The following is a 21,327-nucleotide window of genomic DNA, read 5'->3' as shown; positions in this document are numbered from 1 at the left end:
GAAAAATTATTTTCTTTAGGGTCGGCAATGTGGGAAAAATATTGTGTCATTATTTTTCTATGGCAGGATCACGATCTGGATTTCATCACACTTCTTTTTCATGTTGTTTTTAAGACTGTTCTGACCAGCAGACAACATTTTAAGAACTAAATAATTATTTTCCTGCGTTTTGAACATTTTTTATGCACCAAATCTTGCCTTTTCTGTACAATTTCATAATTCTGATCTTGTCTTGTATCCTCTATTGTGTCTTCTGAACTTTTAGTGTTCATCAAGAAAATTTTCAAACCATGATAAAAACATTAATTTGAAAACCTGTCAGCTTTATGAGTTCTTGTGTTTCTTCTTTATTGCCATCTTGCAGAATTCCCAGAGCTTTGGCTTTATACAAGTAGTCCATGTGAAGCTTTTTGAGATGTTTCTGGATTGACTTTAGTTTTGTTTGTGCACTTGATAGAAATGTAAATGTACAGATGATTCAGAATGTAATTAATTTCTGTGCTATAAATAACACAATTTACTAGTTGATCCAATCCCGGTATTGATTTTGACAATCTCTACTCCTTAATGTGAGGATTGAATCATGTTTTGGCAACTTCAGGCTTTGTCGGAACAATTAATCCAACAACCTTTCAGTTTTTTCACACTTTGAATCCATTAATTGAAGGTTTCTTGCTTCTTTGCAGTCGGCTACAGCTGACGTAAACTTCCTCCTTTGGGCTTCCGTTATATTTTTCAGGGCAACTGCCATCCGTCGAAACATTAGCACTGCACATGTTACAAGTTTCCGGTGGAGTTGTTAACAAAAGAAGCGTGCAGAGAAAAACTGCAGAGCCTCTGTAGTTACCCTCCATCATGCACCACTGGGCAAAATTGCACAGACTGGCTGGCGCTGATGACGTAGGAGACGTACATGGCTGTCGTAAACACAGAAAAGCATAGAACTGAGATGAATAGATCTGCCATATGGATCTGCACTATATATCAGGCCCTTCTCACCAATATCTGATCTAGCTTTTTGAGTCCGATCTAGCAGATATCCGATGCCATCGGTGCATCCCTAGAGGTAAGGTATGGTTAGCAGGTTGTTCGCGGAGGGGTCTTGACCATGGATTGATTTGACATAACGTGTGATCAGTTTGCCTCTGGTGTTGCTCATGTTAGTGAATGTTAATCACCTTCGGATAATAATAAATGTTATCTGTCTTCGGAGCTCTATCTTTTTTCCTCTGGGCCGCTAACAAGTGAGAGAAACAGAAAAGAAACGTAATAATAACTTAAATCAATAAAAAATAAACGTACTCATGACTTACTAATTCGTTATTGTACTTGTATCTGTTGTTTGAGAAGATGTTGTGTCATCTTTTACAGCTCAAACACAAAGATGAAATAAAGTTTTATGGGTGATAAGCTAAATGATGTGGTCTGAGTTTTCAAGTCTTTTCACATGATGCATAACAAACTTTTGTGAACTGATGGGTTTTGAGTTGTCCTGCTTTATGGCACATCATTTGGGGTTTCCTTGGCTCTTAAAATTAACTCTTTCTATGGGTCTTTAGTAACATACAGTGACTGATTTAGTTAAGGGAAAAAAAAAACAATTGAGGGCTTGGGATTGAAGCATATGGAGGATCTTCTGAAAAATATTATTTAACTGCAGCTAAAAGAAATAAAATAAGCATGAAGTTAACATTTTCACAAAACTCCTCACAGGAGCGTTAAAGCAGTCACTAAATTGAGCAGATCTGAGTTTACTCTTTGCTAATGTTTCAAAGTTTGACATGTCACACTGATCGCTAATGATATTCAGGTGTTACCTGATTTATTAAGGAGAAATCAGACATAGAGCAGAGAAAACACTCTATCATCTAGCTTTTGCTCCTTGGTGTTTCGTTGTTAATCAGTACCAAACAAAAACAGCACCTCATCACGTTAACAAGTGTCTCTTCGCTTGTTTCTTTGGACTTGCATCAAAGTTATTTCACTCTGAGGACAAATAGGAGCACAAAGACATCAAGCCTGTCCTCACAAAATGTGAGAATGAAATTTCCTCAGAGCAGCCAGTCTGATGGAGTTGTTTTTATCAACTATCAGAGAGTTAATTTGCACTTCAGTGAACAAACAGAAAAACATGTGACCTAGGTTCCTTTCTTTAATATTAACACAATTCCTCAATTAGAGAGCACTGAGCTCCCAGTAAGATAAGATGGCTCACCTGCTTTTACCTAATTAACTCAATTATAGAGGGAGGGCGACTTATACTCACTATTTAATGAGTTTACTAAAAAATTAACAGATAGAGAAGCAGCAATTCATATTTACCAGTGATCAGGGAAGCAGGTGTGACTGTAATTAAATTGTTTAATTAATGGAAAACAGTGATGATGTTTTAAATTAGTGTTACCGCCACTCATATTCAGTCTGTGATTTATTCAACACATTTTACTGAAATGTGTTGAATAAATGACCTCTACTCTACAAGTTAACAAACATAAGAACAGCTCAAGAGTTCGTTAAGGTGGGTCAAGTATTAGATTTCAATAAGAGGCTCTAAAATGTTTAAACATTTTTTAGTGTCTGAGTTTCAGGTCTGTAATAAAAACATGATACATGTATTATCTAGTGATGTGTCGGTTGCGAACGAGCTGGATCTTTGAGGTGGATGGTAGGAGCCGGCTTCTAATTGGAAGCCAATTTCTCCTTTTTTTTCTCGTCTTTTTCTGTTAAAGCCTCAATGTTTGTTCAAGATATGGAGGTGTCTTGACCAATCTCGTGTCTACATTGAGCAGAACAGGTAGGGGAGGTGTTACAGACACAAACAACACAGTGAGCACACCAACAGGAGGGCACATTAGAAGTGTCTGTGAAGGTTTTCAGTCATCCAGGTCATGGACATTAGAACTGTTTATCCATCGTATTTATAAATAATAAAAAAGTGACGTAATGTATGTTTTTTTTACCGTAGTAACTAATTTTACGTTATTTTAGGTAATACATTCATTTAAAGAAGAACAATTCTGAGGAGCCACTTGGGAGCAGAAAAAAGCCGGCTCTTTGTGATGAGCCGAGCCAAAAGAACCGGATCTCTGAAAAAAGCCGTAATTCTCATCACTAGTCTTGTCAAACTGCTCAAAGTCTCAGTTAAACATGAACTTTAAAATCTTCTTTTCTTTTTCTTTAAAAAGCAAAATCTGTGAAGAGTGCTACGTGAGACAGATAAACACAGTGGCACTCATTTATCAATCGTGCTTACGACTGAAAACAGGATGAACGACCATTTCCACGCGAAGGTCGGCATTTATCTATCGGAGGATATACGCTCAAATCCCACGCCACTTGATCCGAGGTCGCAAGTTTTCATGTCAGTTTTGAGCGCAGTGCAGCAATGTAAATCTGTCTGTGGCGGAGAATTAGCACGTACTGGTCCAGTGCATTTTTAGACAGACATACAGAGGATCAAAGATTAATATTTAGATCGTTGAATTAGATATGATATGAATTGCGCACAAGCGGTTTCTTGCCCAGGCTACGTGTTACAAAGTGATCACAGTTGGAGTTGATTGAAACAATTGGTAGGTTAATTAGTGTGCGGTCTACAATATTGAATATTTGTCATCATCTGCGCAGGTTCATCTGTGCCCCTTTTGCCCTGACCCAGTAAGTGCTATCGCTCTCCCCTTACAGAACAGTGACAGTTTCAGAATGGGGTCTCCAGCGCACATTGTTTTGAGAGCGGCCACATGTTTTTTTTAATAGCGATCTTAAGGTCTGCATTTTTCCCCCTGAATATAAAGAATTACTTAATGGCCAAAATGCAAAACCTCCTATCTGCATAATTTGCTGATTTGCGGATTTCACTTTAAATGATGAGAACAAGGAAGGCTGCACATTTTCAGTCCGTCTCCAAGGTAATCCCACCCTTCATTGTGACAGAAAAGTCACCTGACAAAAACCTCCAATCACGTTTGCTGGGAATATTTTGAGGCACAACACCTCCTATATGCACATGTCAAATTTTCAGATAGGAGGTTTTGCACTTTGGCCATCGATATATTAAAGCTTCTAAAAGTTTCATATAACGGATGAATAAGTTCGTTTTTTATCAAAGAATTTATAAATCAAATGTTTAAACTTCAGCCGGAGTTCAGATTTCAAACCCACGCTGTTGCAGTGTTTTTCATCCCGACGTGGTTTTTCTGACTCCCATAATGCCTCTTTTCAGGCAGCACGGCCCTCCATGTCAAAATTCTGTGGGTGATCCAGGATGAGCCGTGAATAATTAGGGGCGTGATATTTAAATGACGATTGTTTTCAGCCGCCACATTTATCAAGACCCGATCATTCATACGCTGAGATTAGTCAGATACGAATGTTTTATAAATCAGGTGTCCTGTCATAAGACCAATTCTGCGCTCAGATCTACACCTGATAAATGAGGCTGAATGTGACAGGGTTATGCAGGGAGATGATAACAAATGACCAAAATACTACAGCAGTAAAGTATGGAAGCGTATTGCATTCACAAGAGAAAAAAAAATCTGTCCTGTTTTTCTGAATTAACAAGATAACCAGCGCCTTTGTTGCCCTCCCTGGGGTCCAGTATTTTCAGCATTTATCTGATTATCTCTTGAGTCTCCACGTAGCCAACTTGAATGCATTTCAGATGCATCATTTTATATCCATGAAGCATGCTATATCTGTGCAGCTGATCCACGAGAAATGCTGCAACGTCCATCAGACCACAATGGGCCTTACGTCTAAACAAGTGCAAAGTCCTCAGGTGCCTGCGCAAAGTTGGGAGTACCATCTATGTTACTTAAAGACAATACCAATGTCTTAAACCCAAAGTAAATAAAACTGGATTAAACTAAATAACCGGGGCATCTTTATTTCCTTGTGTGGCCTTCAGGTGCTGTTGGGATTTTGATGTAGCAGTACATCGTTAATTCCGAAAAACAGACCCAATTTGTTTTTTGTTCGAAAAAAGTAATCTTCTAATTCCAAGGTAATTATCTCGTTAATTCAGGAAAACAGAAGACAACTTTTTCTCATGTGAATGCAATACGCTTCCTTAGCAAGGCATTAGCAACAACAACAACAACAAAAAAGACAAAACCTTCAAAACAATAAACTCTATTAATGAAAATGTATACAGCTTTAAAGCTGCGGTGGAGTTTTTTGCTGATTGAGAAACAGAGTGAAATTAAAATCTATATATCTTTATGGTTTAAAAAAAGCAAACAAGGCCATCAACAAAAGATTATTTTATCAGTTAATGATATTCACTTTTGACTTGGTCCCTCAGAGGTCTCAAACTCTGCTCTTCTAACTGAAAGTGCAGCTCTTTTTTTACCCTCCACCTGCCCCTGTAAAGGCATTCTTGTTCGTCAAGCTCAGTTGTTATCCTTCAGCACTGTTATGTACAGCCTCGAGCTACAATCCATATCTTGTTCTTTACATCAGACAATTCTAAAGCCTGTTCCCTTCTCCCTGCTTCACTCTAAGTGCTTCCAAAATCACTGCCATCCATCAATAGACGCACTACAGCTTGAAAAGTTGCTACATAGTGGATAAATACTTCAACAGAATCTAGCTTTAAGTCGTCTAGGCGATGACTCACGTTTTCCTCTCTCACATTTATGCAGCACTCTCCACTCTGCTTAGACCGTCTTGTAAAACCACACACACAATCAACTCCAATTAACATGTCTTTGTCACTGTAACAGCTCTCTTATGTCATACTTTCCTTATAAACAAGCTGCACCTGTCCATAATAACATACTAAAACCCCTTCATAATACCAATTCGATCATAAATCCTAGCACTCTTATTATTATGACTGCTGACCAGACCACTTAATATTGACTGTTTGTATTTGTCTCTTAAGTATTCTTTGTTGTGAACAAGACCTCCTGATTGTACATGTATGTGTGTGTATGTTTATATATATATATATATATATATATATATATATATACAGTGGGGCAAAAAAGTATTTAGTCAGCCACTGATTTTGCAAGTTCTCCCACTTAGAAAGATGAGAGAGGTCTGTAATTTTTATCAGAGGTACACTTCAACTATGAGAGACAAAATGAGAATTTATTGGTAAATGATGGTGGAGAATAAGTATTTGGTCACCCACAAACAAGCAAGATTTCTGGCTCTCACAGACCTGTAACTTCTTCTTTAAGAAGCTCTTCTGTCCTCCACTCGTTTCCGTATTAATGGCACCTGTTTGAACTCGTTATCTGTATAAAAGACACCTGTCCACAGCCTCAAACAGTCACACTCCAAATAATCGTGGCCAAGACCAAAGAGCTGTCGAAGGACACCAGGAAGAAAATTGTGGACCTGCACCAGGCTGGGGAGATTAAATCTACAATAGGCAAGCAGGTTGGTGTGAATAAATCAACTGTGGGAGCAATTGTAAGAAAATGGAAGACATACAAGACCATTGATAATCTCCCTCGATAGAACTACACGGAGGGACCTGATGAATGACCTGCAGAGAGCTGGGACCAAAGTAACAAAGGCTACCATCAGTAACACACTACGCCGAGAGGGACTTAAATCCTGCAGCGCCAGGCGTGTCCCCCTGCTTAAGCCAGTACATGTCCAGGCCCGTCTGAAGTTTGCCAGAGAGCTTATGGATGATCCAGAAGAGGATTGGGAGAATATCATGTGGTCAGATGAAACCAAAATAGAACTTTTTGGTAAAAACTCAACTCGTCGTGTTTGGAGGAAGAAGAATGCTGAGTTGCGTCCCAAGAACACTATACCTACTGTGAAGCATGGGGGTGGAAACCTCATGCTTTGGGGCTGTTTTTCTGCAAAGGGGACAGGACGACTGATCCATGTTAAGGGAAGAATGAACGGGGCTGTGTATTTTGAGCTTTTAAGCCAAAACCTCCTTCCATCAGTGAGAGCATTGAAGATGGAACGTGGCTGGGTCTTCCAGCATGACAATGATCCCAAACACACCGCTCGGACAACGAAGGAGTGGCTCCGTAAAAAGCATTTCAAGGTCCTGGAGTGGCCTAGCCAGTCTCCAGACCTCAACCCCATAGAAAATGTGTGGAGGGAGTTGAAAGTCTGTGTTGCCCAGCGACAGCCCAAAAACATGACTGCTCTAGAGGAGATCTGCATGGAGGAATGGGCCAAAATACCAGCTACAGTGTGTGCAAACCTGGTGAAGACTTACAGGAAACGTTTGACCTCTGTCATTGCCAACAAAGGTTATGTTACAAAGTATTGAGTTGAACTTTTGTTATTGACCAAATACTTATTTTCCACCATAATTTACAAATAAATTCTTTAAAAATCCTACAATGTGATTTCCTGGATTTTTTTTCTCATGTTGTCTCTCATAGTTGAAGTGTACCTCTGATGAAAATTACAGACCACTCTCATCTTTCTAAGTGGGAGAACTTGCAAAATCAGTGGCTGACTAAATACTTTTTTGCCCCACTGCATTTTTTTTTTTTCCCACTATCACTTTTCTTTCTTCATACTGTTTATACATGTTTTTTTTTTTTTTACCCTAAACATTATGTGTTGTGTAATGCTCTCAACCTTGTTTAGTTCACTTGTCCTTTTTCTTTTTTGTGTGTATTGGTTACCTGTGTGAGTACTATATGTTCGTATTGTAAGACCCCCTCAAAAACTAATATAATATTTTCAAATGAATACAACCACTGCCCTTTAAATACACAAACACAAAGAGACTACCTCGAGTTAGAAGACCTGTAAGCCTTTGGATTCTTTTCAGGTCTTCTCCAGACTTCAGACACTCCTGCTGACAGTTTGGTAGATATTTACACTACTTTAGAACAGGCACAGTTTGAGGTCCAAAGATGTGATCCTGCTTCTTCACTCTTTCTGAGTGCGCAGACTTGAGTATCCTGGTTGACACTTGCCCCAGTTTTGATCAAATTCATGATATGGCGTTTACATGCACACAAGAAAATGAAACCACTTTGGTATATTGCAGGCTCATTATTTTAAATGACAACAGCTTATTTTGTCTTCTATACATACTTTTAGTATCATTATTTTCATTGTATTTGTATTTTTGTTTTATTAATTACTTTCTTCTATTAATATTATTTGATATTCTTAATTATTGTGTATAGGAGCAACTGTAATGACTGAATTTCCCCCTGGGATAAATAAAGTATTTCTGATTCTGATTCCGATCATGTTGCAGATATGCTGCATCCACCTCATTTCCAGCAACAGGAGAAGAAAGCAACAGCAAATATTAAGCATGTCCTGGGCTCTGACTATATTTAATTATTTTATTACCAAAAGACAAAACTTGGTGTCTTAGTTGTGTCCTCTGAGGTAAGACGTTCTTGTTGTCACCACCACGTTTGTTCTGAAGATAATCAGCGGTTTCTCAAAGCTGGATAATGGGATTATAGCAGTTAAACACAAAATGTAATGCCTAAAAAAACATTGCTTTCCTCAAATGAAAATGCTTTCATTTCTAACTCTGGACATTGAAGCAGTGGTAGTTGTGACAGTCATCTCAGAAGAACTACAGAGTAATCTCTAACCATGATAATCGTGTTTGCTTTTTATAAAGAGAAATAAGTCTTAGTTTAAGTCATAAGAAGATACAAATGTCATGATTTATTCTTTGTTTGATTCCTGAAGTGACAGAAAACTCCTCATATTGAGTATTCTTTGAGCAAATTCGATTTAAATCAGTTGGATCTACAAAGGTTGCAGCCCTGAATATTGTAGAGTTTTTAAAAACTATTCAGACAAAGTGCTGTCTTGTATTTGCAGTAACCTTTATCAGACTGTGACTGTGATGGGGTGTTCACTCTTGCTACTTTTTGAGTTTCATGGGCGAATTATCCCAGAGCAGAGTCAGGTGTGTGTGTGGCTGATTGGTCCTGATTAGACCAGGTGTGGGTAGTTTTTTTATAACTGTGAGTGTCAGTGCGCAGTCCTGACTCATTGGCTGTTTCTGAAACGGCCTGCTACATACTACCTACGAATGTAGTAGGCAGTAGGTACTGTTCTGCAGTATGCTGAGCCAGACGTCACTGGATACCCGATTTCGGAAAGCAGAAGTAAACAATGTCCAAACTGATAGATAAATTCCTTCTTTATCATCACTAATGATTTAAAAAGTTAAGAAGTGGTTTTAATGTAATTTAATAACTTTCACAGCACCTACAAACTTAGTTCCCCCCGTCAAAAAAAAGAAAAAGAGAAAGCAGAATGAGCGCTGTGCATTGCGGGAAAAAGTACGGAAGGCAGACTGGTCCAATGCATACTGTGACATTTTAATCAGTAGACATCCAGGTAGTTTTTGCATACTGCAGATTTTGCTCTTGTTCACATACTGCTTACTACATACTGAATTTTGGCCAAATCAGTACGTACTGCTAGTATAGAAGGCGGTTTCAAACACAGCCATTGACTCACCTTCAGAAATAGTGAGAGGTTTCTTCTCTGTATGAACAATCAAAGTGTCTGTATAAACTGCAGAAGATCTTTTAGAAAGAAGTCTCTAGTTTCTTACGTCTATAGTACAGTAGTTGCTAGGCCTATTTGTCACCCAAGCATTTTCTGTTCACCCTTTAAAGCCCCTTGGGCCGTCTTTGTGTTTCCTGTCAGAGTTTTTCCAAGCTCTCCCTGAGAGTTTGCTTTCCGGTGGTTAATTTTGCCTCACCCCAGTTCAGTGTTGGTTGTTTCTTGGTCATTATTATTATCTTTTTCCCTTTTCACTGCTTGAGATATTAGTGGTTATTCCTTTGGGATAAATTTCAGAACCCCCCCACTCCCAGTCAGCAATTGTGTCCCACTCCACTGCATCCTGACAGTGACAAAAGTGAAATTGGATTAAAGTGTGGGATTTGATTTTTTAAATTTCTTTATTACATTTTTTTCATCTTCTTGCTTGTAGCATTGGGCCGCAATTATTTTTCAACCTGCTGTGAATGCACAGCAGCATTAAAGCTCCTGTTAGGAGTTTTAAGATGGCCATGAAACAGATTTAAAATGTATACCACTGCCTGTGTGACTACAAAGGCAAACAAGACCTTCATCAACAAGATTGACCATTCCTGTATGATGATTTAGAATGGGTTAGGGTCAAAGACTCACAGTTAATGTTATATGTGGCTGCTGAAAGACAGTAGAGAGAAAAACACTACCAACACGTGCTGGATGGGATCCACAAAGACATAAAACACAAACACAAACTGAAAGTTACTGAGAAGCTTATAGCTAAAAAGTGGAATGGGACAGTGTTATGAGAGAGTTATAAATAAGTGTTGGAGACAGACATCTATACCTGGACACAACGAGCGGCAGAATCAGCATCTTCAGCATCCTCATCAGCAGCTCTCCAGGAAACTGGAAGTACTTCACCTCCTGCAGGGGAGAAACAAAACATTGGTTATTACAGTTCATTAACCAACAATTTTAATATCACTTTGTCAAATAAACAGAAAGCAAGTCCATACAGTTAATGTGGTGTATATTTAAGTACTTGTATAAAGGAACCTCTTATCCCAACATTAAGTTAGCAACAACAACTCAATGATGTATTACTTCCTGGTACTTCAGAATAAAGGTCCTTCCTGTCAACATAGATAGAAATATAACTAAAATCATTAACATTAGTGGTTTTTCACATTAATTAAACACTATAAAGCAATTCACAACATAACGAGAGGTCATTGAACAACTTCTCCCCCCTGGTTTTTCAGTTTACCGAGAAGATTTTCTCTTTCACCCAGTAGGAAGTTTTTCCTGTCGTACCAAAAAACCACAGATCCATTTCCATTTATTATTCGTGTCCAAAGTATGACATCTTCCTATAAATAACCATGAAGGTTTTGGTGCCTCAACCTCACCAGAACATCCATCTATCCATTTGCACACCCATTTATCCCATTTGGGGTTGCAGGGGGCTGGAGTCTATCCAAGCTGTAAAAATTTTGGACACAACACCAGAGGGCTGACAGACAAACAACCAGACACGCTCACACTCACACCAAAGGCAACTTAGAGTAACATAACTTAACATGCTTTCAACAGTGGGAAGTAGTCAGAGAACCCCAAAGCAACCCAAATGTGCATGGAAAGACCGCAGCTAGAATTCGACCACCACTGAACCACGATGCCACCTGCCACCAAAACAGTTGCATTAAATAAGTCACATTGCCTTTTGGTAACACAAATGACAAGACATGAGTTAAGGTCCTTTGTCTGTTTTTAATCCATCTATCCACTCATGGCCTCCTTAATGCACACTTTGTTCCTCTGTACCTGATGTAACTTCGTGCCCTTTCTGTCTCAAGTAATTCATGATGCAGGCACAAAAGTTACTTGCTATTGAAGAACATTAGTTTGAGGTTGTGATGACTGTAACAAAACAGGATATTTTGTGTCCCTGTACATGGAACTGTGGATCACGTACAGATTTAATTTGGCTTCACTAACTGTCATAATACGGAGGGGCATGAGGCTGCAATCAAAAAGGAACAGGTTGCAATTTAAGAAATTAATGAGCAGGAACGAAGCATTGTCAGGATGTCTTGTACACTGCAGGAGCAGCAAATGAGCAAGCTTGCTGCATCTCCTCCCAGAAGATGGGAGAGAAAAGTTTGTTCTTTTTCTTCATTAATCATGCTGTGATTTAAAAATGTTCCATGGCTCAGTAAAGGATTGACCAAGGCCAAAGCATCTCCAGAAAAGCTCTGGTTAAAGTCTACAGTAAACTCGGTTCTCAGAGGTAGAGTTCACACCAAACTTGAAAAGGAGTGGAAAACTCTTCCATGTGCCTCTTGACAATGGAGCCCCCGGGGTGTGAATGAGACTGCAACTGTTCATTTGACACAGACTTAAATAGAGCCCATCAATTCCACATGCTTTGATCACTACTCATCTTTGCCTATAGGCTGTACGTAGGCACTCAGGCATAAACTGTCATAGTCATTAGTGCTGATGTGATTGGCTGCTTTCTATTCAGTTTGTATAGTTGACAGCGCCTATCAGACAGTTGGTGTGAAAATTAATGCATATAATAACGGTACAGTACAGTGCACTTTTCAATAAATGATCACCTGATGAAGAGCACCATGTTGAAACATTCTTATTATAAGTAAGTAGGTCTATTTATAAAGTACCTTTCAAGGGCAGAGGCCACAAAGTGCTTCACTTTAAATTATTAAATAGCAAAAACAAAGATTATATTCAATACAGACAAATTACATAAAAGCAGACATAGACAGATTAAACAAAGGCTACTGTAAACATGGGTCTTCAAGTGATTTTTTAATATGTCCACAGGGACCACAGCTCTCAGATCCAGAGAGAGACAGTTCCAAAGCACCCCCTTTAGTTTTGAGCCTGGTATGAGGCCCAACCAACAAACCCTGATCTGAGGACCACAGAGTCCTGCTGGAGTTATTAGGCTTCAGCAGCTCTTTGATTTACACAGGAGCTTGACCATGCTGTGCTCTGAACACAATAACAAGACTTTTAAACTGGATTCTGAAATTGATTGGAAGCCAGTGCAAAGACACAATGATGGGTGTAACATGAGACCTTTTTGATGATTCTGTCGGCAGCTTAGCCGCAGGATTTTGGACCACTTGTAGGCAGCTCAGGGATGCATTGCAAAGACATGTGAAAAGAGAGTTACAATAATCCCGCAGAGAGCACACAAAAACATGAGTAATCATCTCCAGCTCAGCCCTGGACACAAAAGGTTGGAGTTTGGCTATATTTCTTAAATGATAAAAACAGGAATGGCCTGGCCCACTTGGACACTAACCCCAAAAATCCACAGGATATGTGTGCACCGTGTTCAGCTGCGACACGGCTTTGCTCCGTCCGAGGGCTTGCGCCCTGGTCCCCAGGACGCGTGTTTGGAGCGTAGCGCCAGCTCAGAGCAGGCAGGACCAGCTGTGTCCAGCATAGAGAGAACCACATACAAACAACAGGTTACAGAGCCTTTCTGTGGTTGAATTTCTGCTAACCTAGATAGAATTCCATTACTTTTGTGCTTTAATCATCACTGAGTATGCTGCCTAACTGTAAAGTTTAGTTTTTGCAGGTTTAGATGAGTTTAATATGAATAATTCGGCTCTATTTTGTTGTCCTGTTACCTTCTGACACAGTGATCATCTTAAAGTCCTGTTACCTTGTGACACAGTGATCATCTTAAAGTCCTGTTACCTTCTGACACAGTTATCATCTTAAAGTCCTTTTGTAGTCGACATGGATCACGGAAATGTGGCTGTTTGTAGCTTACATCCATGATCGATGAGTATTTCTGATCCAAACAATCTTTAAATGGCTCCAGCGCCCGGCCCACATCAATAGATGCGAAGCGTATCTCTGGCAGAGTGGCACGAGGGTACTGAGACGCACCGCAGCACGCCCTGTGGACCCTGGAGCATTGACAAAAAAATGGAACAAATTGGCTGCGCAGACTTTATGCAGCGCGGCGCAGACTTTATGCAACGCGTCGCAACCTGTGGACCCGAGGCTTAAGACTGCGGAGAGCAGATTTAACAGCAGAGGATAAAGAACCAAATCTTCTCTAAAACACAGGGACAACATGATCAGGGGCAGTTCAGTTTGGTCCAAACTCAGTTGTAAAATATTATATGCCACCCAGTTTGTATACAATTCACACTCTTAGAGACATTTTGGAGTTTAAAAGGCAAGTACAGTTGAATGTCATCTGCATAGAAATTTTAGGAAGTACCTTAATAGACTTGGATAAAACTGTTCAAGCTTTCCTTCTGTATCATGCTGTTCCTAAATCTCATACCAGATTTCACTCTTAGTTTATCGGAATGACAAAACTATAACTCTTTTGTTTTGTTTTTTTTGGGGTGGAGGAATAACTTATTATAGGTCACGCAATTTAAAATGACGCTTCAAAAATGACTTTCAATTTCAAGCATCTGTAAACATTTTCATATTCTGTTCAGTCAGTTGTAAATTCACAATAGGACTGCACATCTTAAGGGGTCACTCATGTTATGCAAATTGAACAAAAAACAAGAGGTGACTCTCAAAGCACCCTAGAGTATAATGGTCTGCCTACTGTGCTGGAAATACCGCATTGCTCCTGTTCTGTATGTTTCTTTTCTATTTAAAGGCACTGTGGAGAGTTACCTGATTTTGAAATAGTCTCACTCTTGTACTGATGCGTCATAGCAAAAATAGGTCACCAGCCGTAGGATAGGATATTTTTTTCATAGAATCCTTAGTGCCTGAGTTCTGTAGGTAAAGTTTGGTCTTGAAAAGTAACTAAGCAAACATAAGGGTTTCTTTTGTCTTAAGTTGCTGTACTAACTACCCAAAATTTGTTGCAATGTACAATATTCTAGACCTTGTGAGTTGATGTCAAATACATGACAACCCACTACCAGGGTACATTGTAACACATGCTGGTGTAAGACATAACTAGACAAAATAAACCATAACAGAGGCCACACTATGTGATATGTTTCAAAAAGACTGAATTAAAGAACAACCCAAAACAATGTCTCTCTCTCTGTGAGTGACCAGAACTCAAATCAACTTTCTCTTTTACTCTTCTATACCTGTGACATCCATAGTGACACCTTGTATGGATATGCAAAGATATCTGTATTGAATCATAAGTCAGCATGAATCTGAAACAAATGCATGCAAAATGTAGGTGTATGATTATACAAAATTAAAGTAGAGGTATGACATTTCAGGTATGACTTGAAGTACATATCTTGTTAGAAGCATGAAAGTGTTACTGATGTGAGGTGATGTTTGTAGATTATAAATGTCTGGGCTGAGTCCTGTGCAAATTGTGTCGAAGTCATTACATAGGGATGTTTCCCTGAGACAAACACAACAATTCAGAACAACTGAAAAGAATATGGACAACAGAGAAACAGTTCAGAGTATTTATCAGCAAATCTTTGTTTGACCTAAATGATGAGTTGTGGTCACAAATTAGCTCAACCTGACTCGACACCAACATTTCACCCCGAGCTTGGAGGAAAATTTCAGATAAAGTCCACTTGGACAATATCTGGGAATTTTCAGGAGAGCAGAGCATGTGTAAACAGGGCTTGTGTTTTGTTCCTGGGATCATCTCAAGGACTGCTGTGAAATGTTTGGCCTAAAATGACTTCAGTTTAGCCACTTACATTACCTGAAATACCATCAAAATACATGTATGAGTGTACAACAATGTCCTGTTTAAATTGAACTAAATATGATCTATTTAACAGTCAATGCAAATGAAAAAAACAAAACAAGGGTTTAACAGTTATCTTCATAGACTATATTTTACAGATCAGTTTAAGGTTAAAGAGGTTCACCTTTGGCTCAGGAGAGGTCATCCTGTGAGGCAAAGGTCATCTGTGCATGGTTCTCATGCCATGTTTGGACCAGAAACAGCTGACCTTTTCATTATTTTCGAGAAAACATCTGGATTTCATTTAAGAAGAAAGGGGACCCATTATTGTGCATAAAAATATGCATATGTCATTTTAACTTACTTAGTGCTTGACTCAAACATCAATTTTTCATACTGTATGTAAAGTATATGGTTTGTTCCTTATAAAGCCTGCAAGCTTTATAAGGGGGAATAAAACAAAACACAGTCCTTCTGCAACTCCAAAGGCAACATCTAAACAACCAGAGTCAAATTGTTAACCGGGAGAAAAATACCCTGAGCATAAAGTAAATCCCTCGTATTTCTGCGACGTATGGATCAGTCAGCAAAAAGAAAGCAGGAGATGAAATTCAAATAACTTTGAAACGCTCTGAAAGCAAGAAGAACAAGATTAAGGTGTTCATTCCAGTCTCAGGCTGCTAACACTCAGTGTGGTGGGACTCGCAAGAGACCTGCATAGGTGGAATGTTTTTGCTTTGATTATTTGTGTAACCCTCTAAAGAAGCTAGCAGAAAGCTAGAAATAATGAAAGAAGTCAGACAGTCAAACCTTGGTGGGGATTGTTCCTTTTTATCATCACAAATTCAATTTGTGTTAAGGAAACAAATCATCACAACAATGAACATGCTGTCCTTGCTGAAAGTGTGCAGTCTTATGATTATGATTTGAGTTTTGAGTATAAGCAGGTAAGATATCATTTGAAAAGAGTGCGAGTGAGCTACAAAACATCACTAATAAAACTGTGTTGACATGTTTCAAAAGCTCAGGAGTTTTGAGTGACAGTTTGGCAGAAGTCTGCAGATCTCGCAGGCTTTCTGTGTGTTTGTTTCCGCATTTACCGGGTTTAATGCTGGCCTCCCTCCAGAGCCACAGAGGACAGCTGTTCTCTATCGGCCGTGCTGTTACATTGAGCCTGGCCTCATATCCTACCTCTGTCAAAATGAACTTGGCCACGAACCAAGAGCTTGAAAAAGCTTCTTTTCTCTCAAGTCATCTCTGTGGTCACTGTGAGGTTTGGGATATCTGCCACTGGACCAGTGTTTAAGGATGCAGTGATTCAAAGTGTAATTTTTATGACACACTTGTCAACAGATCATGTGGAGATGGAAATCACGTTGATAAATGACATACTCTGTGTCTCATATACCACATGAAAGTGAGTTTAATTATTACCCCATGTTATAAGATATAAGTCACATGATGAATGAGCTCATTTAGGTTTGATGTTGATTTGTTTCTGGACTCTTTTTGATGTGGACTGAGAGGTGGACGTTACACAATGAGTGAAATGATTCAAGTTTGTCTTGAATGATTAATAGCATAATTTTCAATTGAAACAACTCACAGTCAGCAATCCTTCACAGTCAACCTGATAATAAATGGCTCAGGTGGAGAAGTCTTCGTTATCTCTGTGCCTTTGTCTAATGACAGTTCACAAATCTGTGTCTAATGATTCATCCTACTTAGCATTCACACAGTGTACTGCAGCGTTTGTCATTTTCCTTGTGTTACTGTTTTAACTTTGACTTAGCTTTGACTCAGTGGAAATCTGCCAATATTAGACTACACTGTTAAGCAGCCTCAATCCAAAGTTTGTCCAGCAGACGTTATCTCTGCTATCAGTGGTTCCAAGAGTGGGAGCTGGGACCCCCCCTGAGGGGTCACGAGACACTGATAGGGTGTTTGCGAGATCCCTTCCAAAAAACAAATGCAGATTTTAAAACAATTTAAAATTTCACAGCAGCAGCCATATTGGAAATGTGTAACTCAACCAAAATGTGAAGTAAAGAGGCGGGCTTTGAGCCTCCTAGCCAACAGCTACAGTGTTCCCACATGCCAGTCAAGTCAGTAATGTCCTTGTTTGAGCAAAAATTCGTAATCTTAATATCTTCTGAACCGTTAGAAAAAAATTCATCCCCCATACAGTGTGTGCCGACTGCAAGAAGAATGGTTTCAAGTTCTCCCATTCATACATTGTCTCTGGGGTCCAAAGTCCATTCCGAGATTTTCACAATTTTCCCAAACTACTTGTAAAGCATAGTCTCTGTACAACACTGGCATAGTCTCTCTGTAGGAAAATAAGAGCAGGGCATCTAGCAGTAAACATATTTTATTAGGAAGTGGTGGAGACCAAAACTGGGCTATTATTTACTTGTTCATCAGAAACACAATGCCAAATGAATTCTGATCTCAGCTAGCCATAACAACTACATATTGTGATATTTTTCTCATTTTTGTGTTTACAGCATGATGTTGGTTCTCCAAAGTGGCAAGAAAACCTGTTATCACATGAACAGGTGATATCTGAACGCAAAAGTGAGATAACAGTCCAAGAAATGTATAGCTGAGATAGAACTTTTGGGGTTTACGTGTTTGAAGTAGAGGTTATAAAAAACGTTTAAAGTTGTTAGAAAAACTGAACGGTTCAGCACAGTGAGAAAGTGAAAACATTGTCTCTATATCAGCATTCTCTAGAAGTGATTGTGGAGAGCTTTAAGTGGTTGGAACATCAGTGAGTGTGAATAAGAACAGAGGGACCACTGTTACACCTTGAGAAATCATAATCATAAGACTGCACACTTTCAGCAAGGACAGCATGTTCATTGTGTTGATTTGTTTACTCAACACAAATTGAATTTGTGATAAAAAGGATTAATCCTCACCATGGGGCAAGGGCCAGGGTAATACTAATGGGAAGCTATTTTACATGATAGACAATTACATTGTGATAAACATTGGAAAAACAATGACTGCAATATATGCGGAAATGATCTGCCCTGCACATCTCTCTGATTTCTCTATGCTGGCATTTAAAAAAGTCGACGTTGCCATCTCCCTGCCAAGGTTACATTTCCAATGCAAATTTTGGGGTTGATGTGAGGACAACAATATTCAGACATTGTCCATTCCAGTCAGTACAATTTTAAAAAGAATACTACCTTAAACTGATGCAAAAATATTCCTTGCATGTTTTTGTTTACTGTCTTTACAGTCAGGAAGGTCCAAAGTCTCCAGACACCATTACACCTCTATCCCACCTCTGTTTGTACCTGCCAGCTCAGTGGCATAATGACTTTGACCCACCAGCATTTCAATCAGCTCTGAATTGCTTCTGGACGGTTTGTGGGTAAGACAATGAAGTAAATTGTACACTTTAGCTGTATTTGTAGTTCTACTGAACTCCTGAAAACTCCCTGTAACTTTCAAGGTGGTCTGCATGCTATATGAACACAAACAGCAGTACTTTTGAACCTGACTTTACCTGCCAGCCCCTTGGTTTAATTTCCAAAAGAAGTAAAGGTTGAGCTAGTGTGTTAACGCAGCAGGTTAAGTCAGGAAAATTCCCCTTGAGGAAGTGGGTGTGGGTGATATTTCAATCATGCAATTGGTGTACAACCGATGCAATCTTTGTGTACAAAATGAGACCACTTTACAGTCTTCTCTGCTCCTCATTATGCTGATTTCCACTCATTTGCTGACACAGTAAATACATAAATTTACATCTGGCATTGATATGAAGGCAAAATACTGTTGTTATGGATGCTCCTCTTTGCCTGCCACCTCAACAGGCAATCTAAATCAGGTTTACTATCACAGAAGGGTGTGAATAACAACTTATAAAAGAATGTCCTACATGAAAGAGGCTTTGATTTCTTCTGTCCCAACTGAACATCACAGAGAGATTTTGGACCGATGTTCTAGTCAGCAGTCTCCAGCAATATCGTCAAACATCAAATGAGGGAAAATCTCTTAGACGTACTGTGTTCCTCTCCCCTGATAAAGTGTGTGTGAACATAAAGAATCAATGTCTGTGGTGCTTTGAAGCTGATGTTGTGGAACATGGTGGCTCACAGCCTAACAGCACAGCTGGAGTCGATGGACTCTAGAAAAACTGATGTCACAAAAAAAACAGTGCCAATTTCAATGCCAAAAAATTCTCATAATAATAAAGGTAGAGACATTTTTTTTTACAGCAAGCAATTTGAATCTCTTGAGATTCAATTGCAAAAATCAGCATAAAAGATAGATATTTGTGTATCCCATAATTAAAGGCACTGTAAGGAACTTTCATGTTGTGTTGATTTTGACAACCCCTGTAGATTTGTAGTGATGTTTCCAGGGTTAAAGACTGCATTTCCCAGACAGAGCAACATCACCCACTGTGGTAAAGATGTGAAAGTATGTATTTCAATTATGGGAACTCCCGCCCTTTTAGGTGATCCAGATCAATTGTTCGTCAATCCAAATCTTCACTGAACCATTTTGACTTAATTTTGATTATATTAAATAGTATCATTCCCAGAATAACACAAGTTTACATGATGTCTGATACGAAAACATCACCCTTCCCATACAGTTGATTGGTAACACTGCGCACACTCCGTGTTGTATTTGTGGCCAAGCGATGTAGACATCAGATTGTACCTTAACTCTGTTGTGTACTTAATAATGACACAAAGGAGGAAAAAATAACCAGCTCTTAAACCGGAGCCTGTTCGCATTGTTCCTGTACCAGAGCCGGCTCTTATAGCTGAGTCTTTCACGGCCGACACATCACTAGTACACTTATTGTGGAAGCAAACGAATGGAATACAGATCTTATTTTTGATAATACTTTTTTGTGTCCAAGACAACTTTTTGCAGGATGAAAAGTGATGAAGTCATGTATTGATTTTCGGCTTTATAAAACGATTGGCTGTAATGAAAAACATTGTAAACTGCTAGCTTACAAAAGCATATTCAAATGCCTGCATACACATTAAATCATGTTCAAAGCCCTTATGCTCTTTTAGCTAGCAAAGCCCTGGTTGTAGAGCTTCTCCATCTAGAACAATACTCCAACAGAAGACGTCTTTTCTGCTAATCCTGCTCCAGTATGAGCCACGAGGGCCACACATTATGTAAAAAGAAAGTTGTCTACAGATCAAAAAGTTATTGCTCCTCCTGCTTCCCAACTTCCTTCTCCCTGTCAAACTTTACCAGAGAAGTTCTAAACATAGACCCATCAGAGTGAGTGCTGAATATGGATTCGGCTGATTCTGGATTTTGTTGCAGAAAATCAAACCCAAGCACAGGCATTCAAATTCAGTTGAAAGACCATTGTCGTTGCTGATAATCTGAGTTGACTATGTAGGTCATGAAGAGGATGAAGTATAAAGGCTGATTTATACTTCTGCGTCTCCCCTACGCAGCAGTGGCTGACGCGGACATGAGCCCCACATACTTGTGCGTCGGTGTGTCCGTGTCGCGCAGCAATTCTCCGCCGAAACGCTTGAGGGCAGTGCGGTCTCTCTGATAGCCGGCCGCCTGCTTCCGGTCCCGCTACGATCTCTGTTTCCTTTTCCACAGAGATTCAGAGCGTGTTATGTTAATCTACAGCTGATACATGTTGCTGTTTATCATACAGACATGATTACATGAAGAATAGAGAGGAGGAGATGAAGTACACGGCCGATGTGCGGGATCCCGGAAGTGATGTAAATGCGGGAAAGACAAAGCCGCCGAGCGGACCAATCACAGGGCTTGCGGTCCACGTTGGCCCTACGGGGAGTTACTTTTTGGAGGAGGTGCACGTCAGCTATGTGTGTAGGCCTCTGCGTAGGTACGGGAGCTACGCGGACCCCCGGCGTAGGGTACGTCGTTGATTCAACGCAGAAGTATAAATCAGCCTTAAGAGTGACAATTTTTCAAAACCAGTTAAAAACTCCTCACAGTTGCCCTCATTTATCAAACGTCCATACAACCAAAAACAGGATGTACGACCATTTCCACGCCAAGGTCGCCATTTATCGATTTGAACGTGGGCGGAGGATACACTCAAATCCCACGCCAGGTCTCAGTCCGTGTACAGAAGTTTTCATGTCGGTGTGGAGAGCAGAGCAGCAAAGTAAATCTGTCTGTGG

General features: G+C 39.5%; 1 protein-coding gene across 1 annotated transcript in view; it reads right to left on the bottom strand.

Moving 5' to 3' along the window:
• slc1a7b (solute carrier family 1 member 7b) overlaps nt 1–21,327 on the bottom strand; it is a 64,784-nt gene that overhangs the window by 27,672 nt on the left and 15,785 nt on the right. The window contains exon 2 of the mRNA XM_034706659.1: nt 10,313–10,392. Within this exon, the coding sequence (XP_034562550.1) occupies nt 10,313–10,392 (80 nt within the window). The remainder of the gene's footprint in view (nt 1–10,312; nt 10,393–21,327) is intronic.

This window comes from Notolabrus celidotus, chromosome 2 (assembly GCF_009762535.1).
Source record: "Notolabrus celidotus isolate fNotCel1 chromosome 2, fNotCel1.pri, whole genome shotgun sequence".
Classification (NCBI taxonomy): Eukaryota; Metazoa; Chordata; class Actinopteri; order Labriformes; family Labridae; genus Notolabrus; species Notolabrus celidotus.
This window is presented reverse-complemented; position numbering and strand designations above follow the sequence as displayed.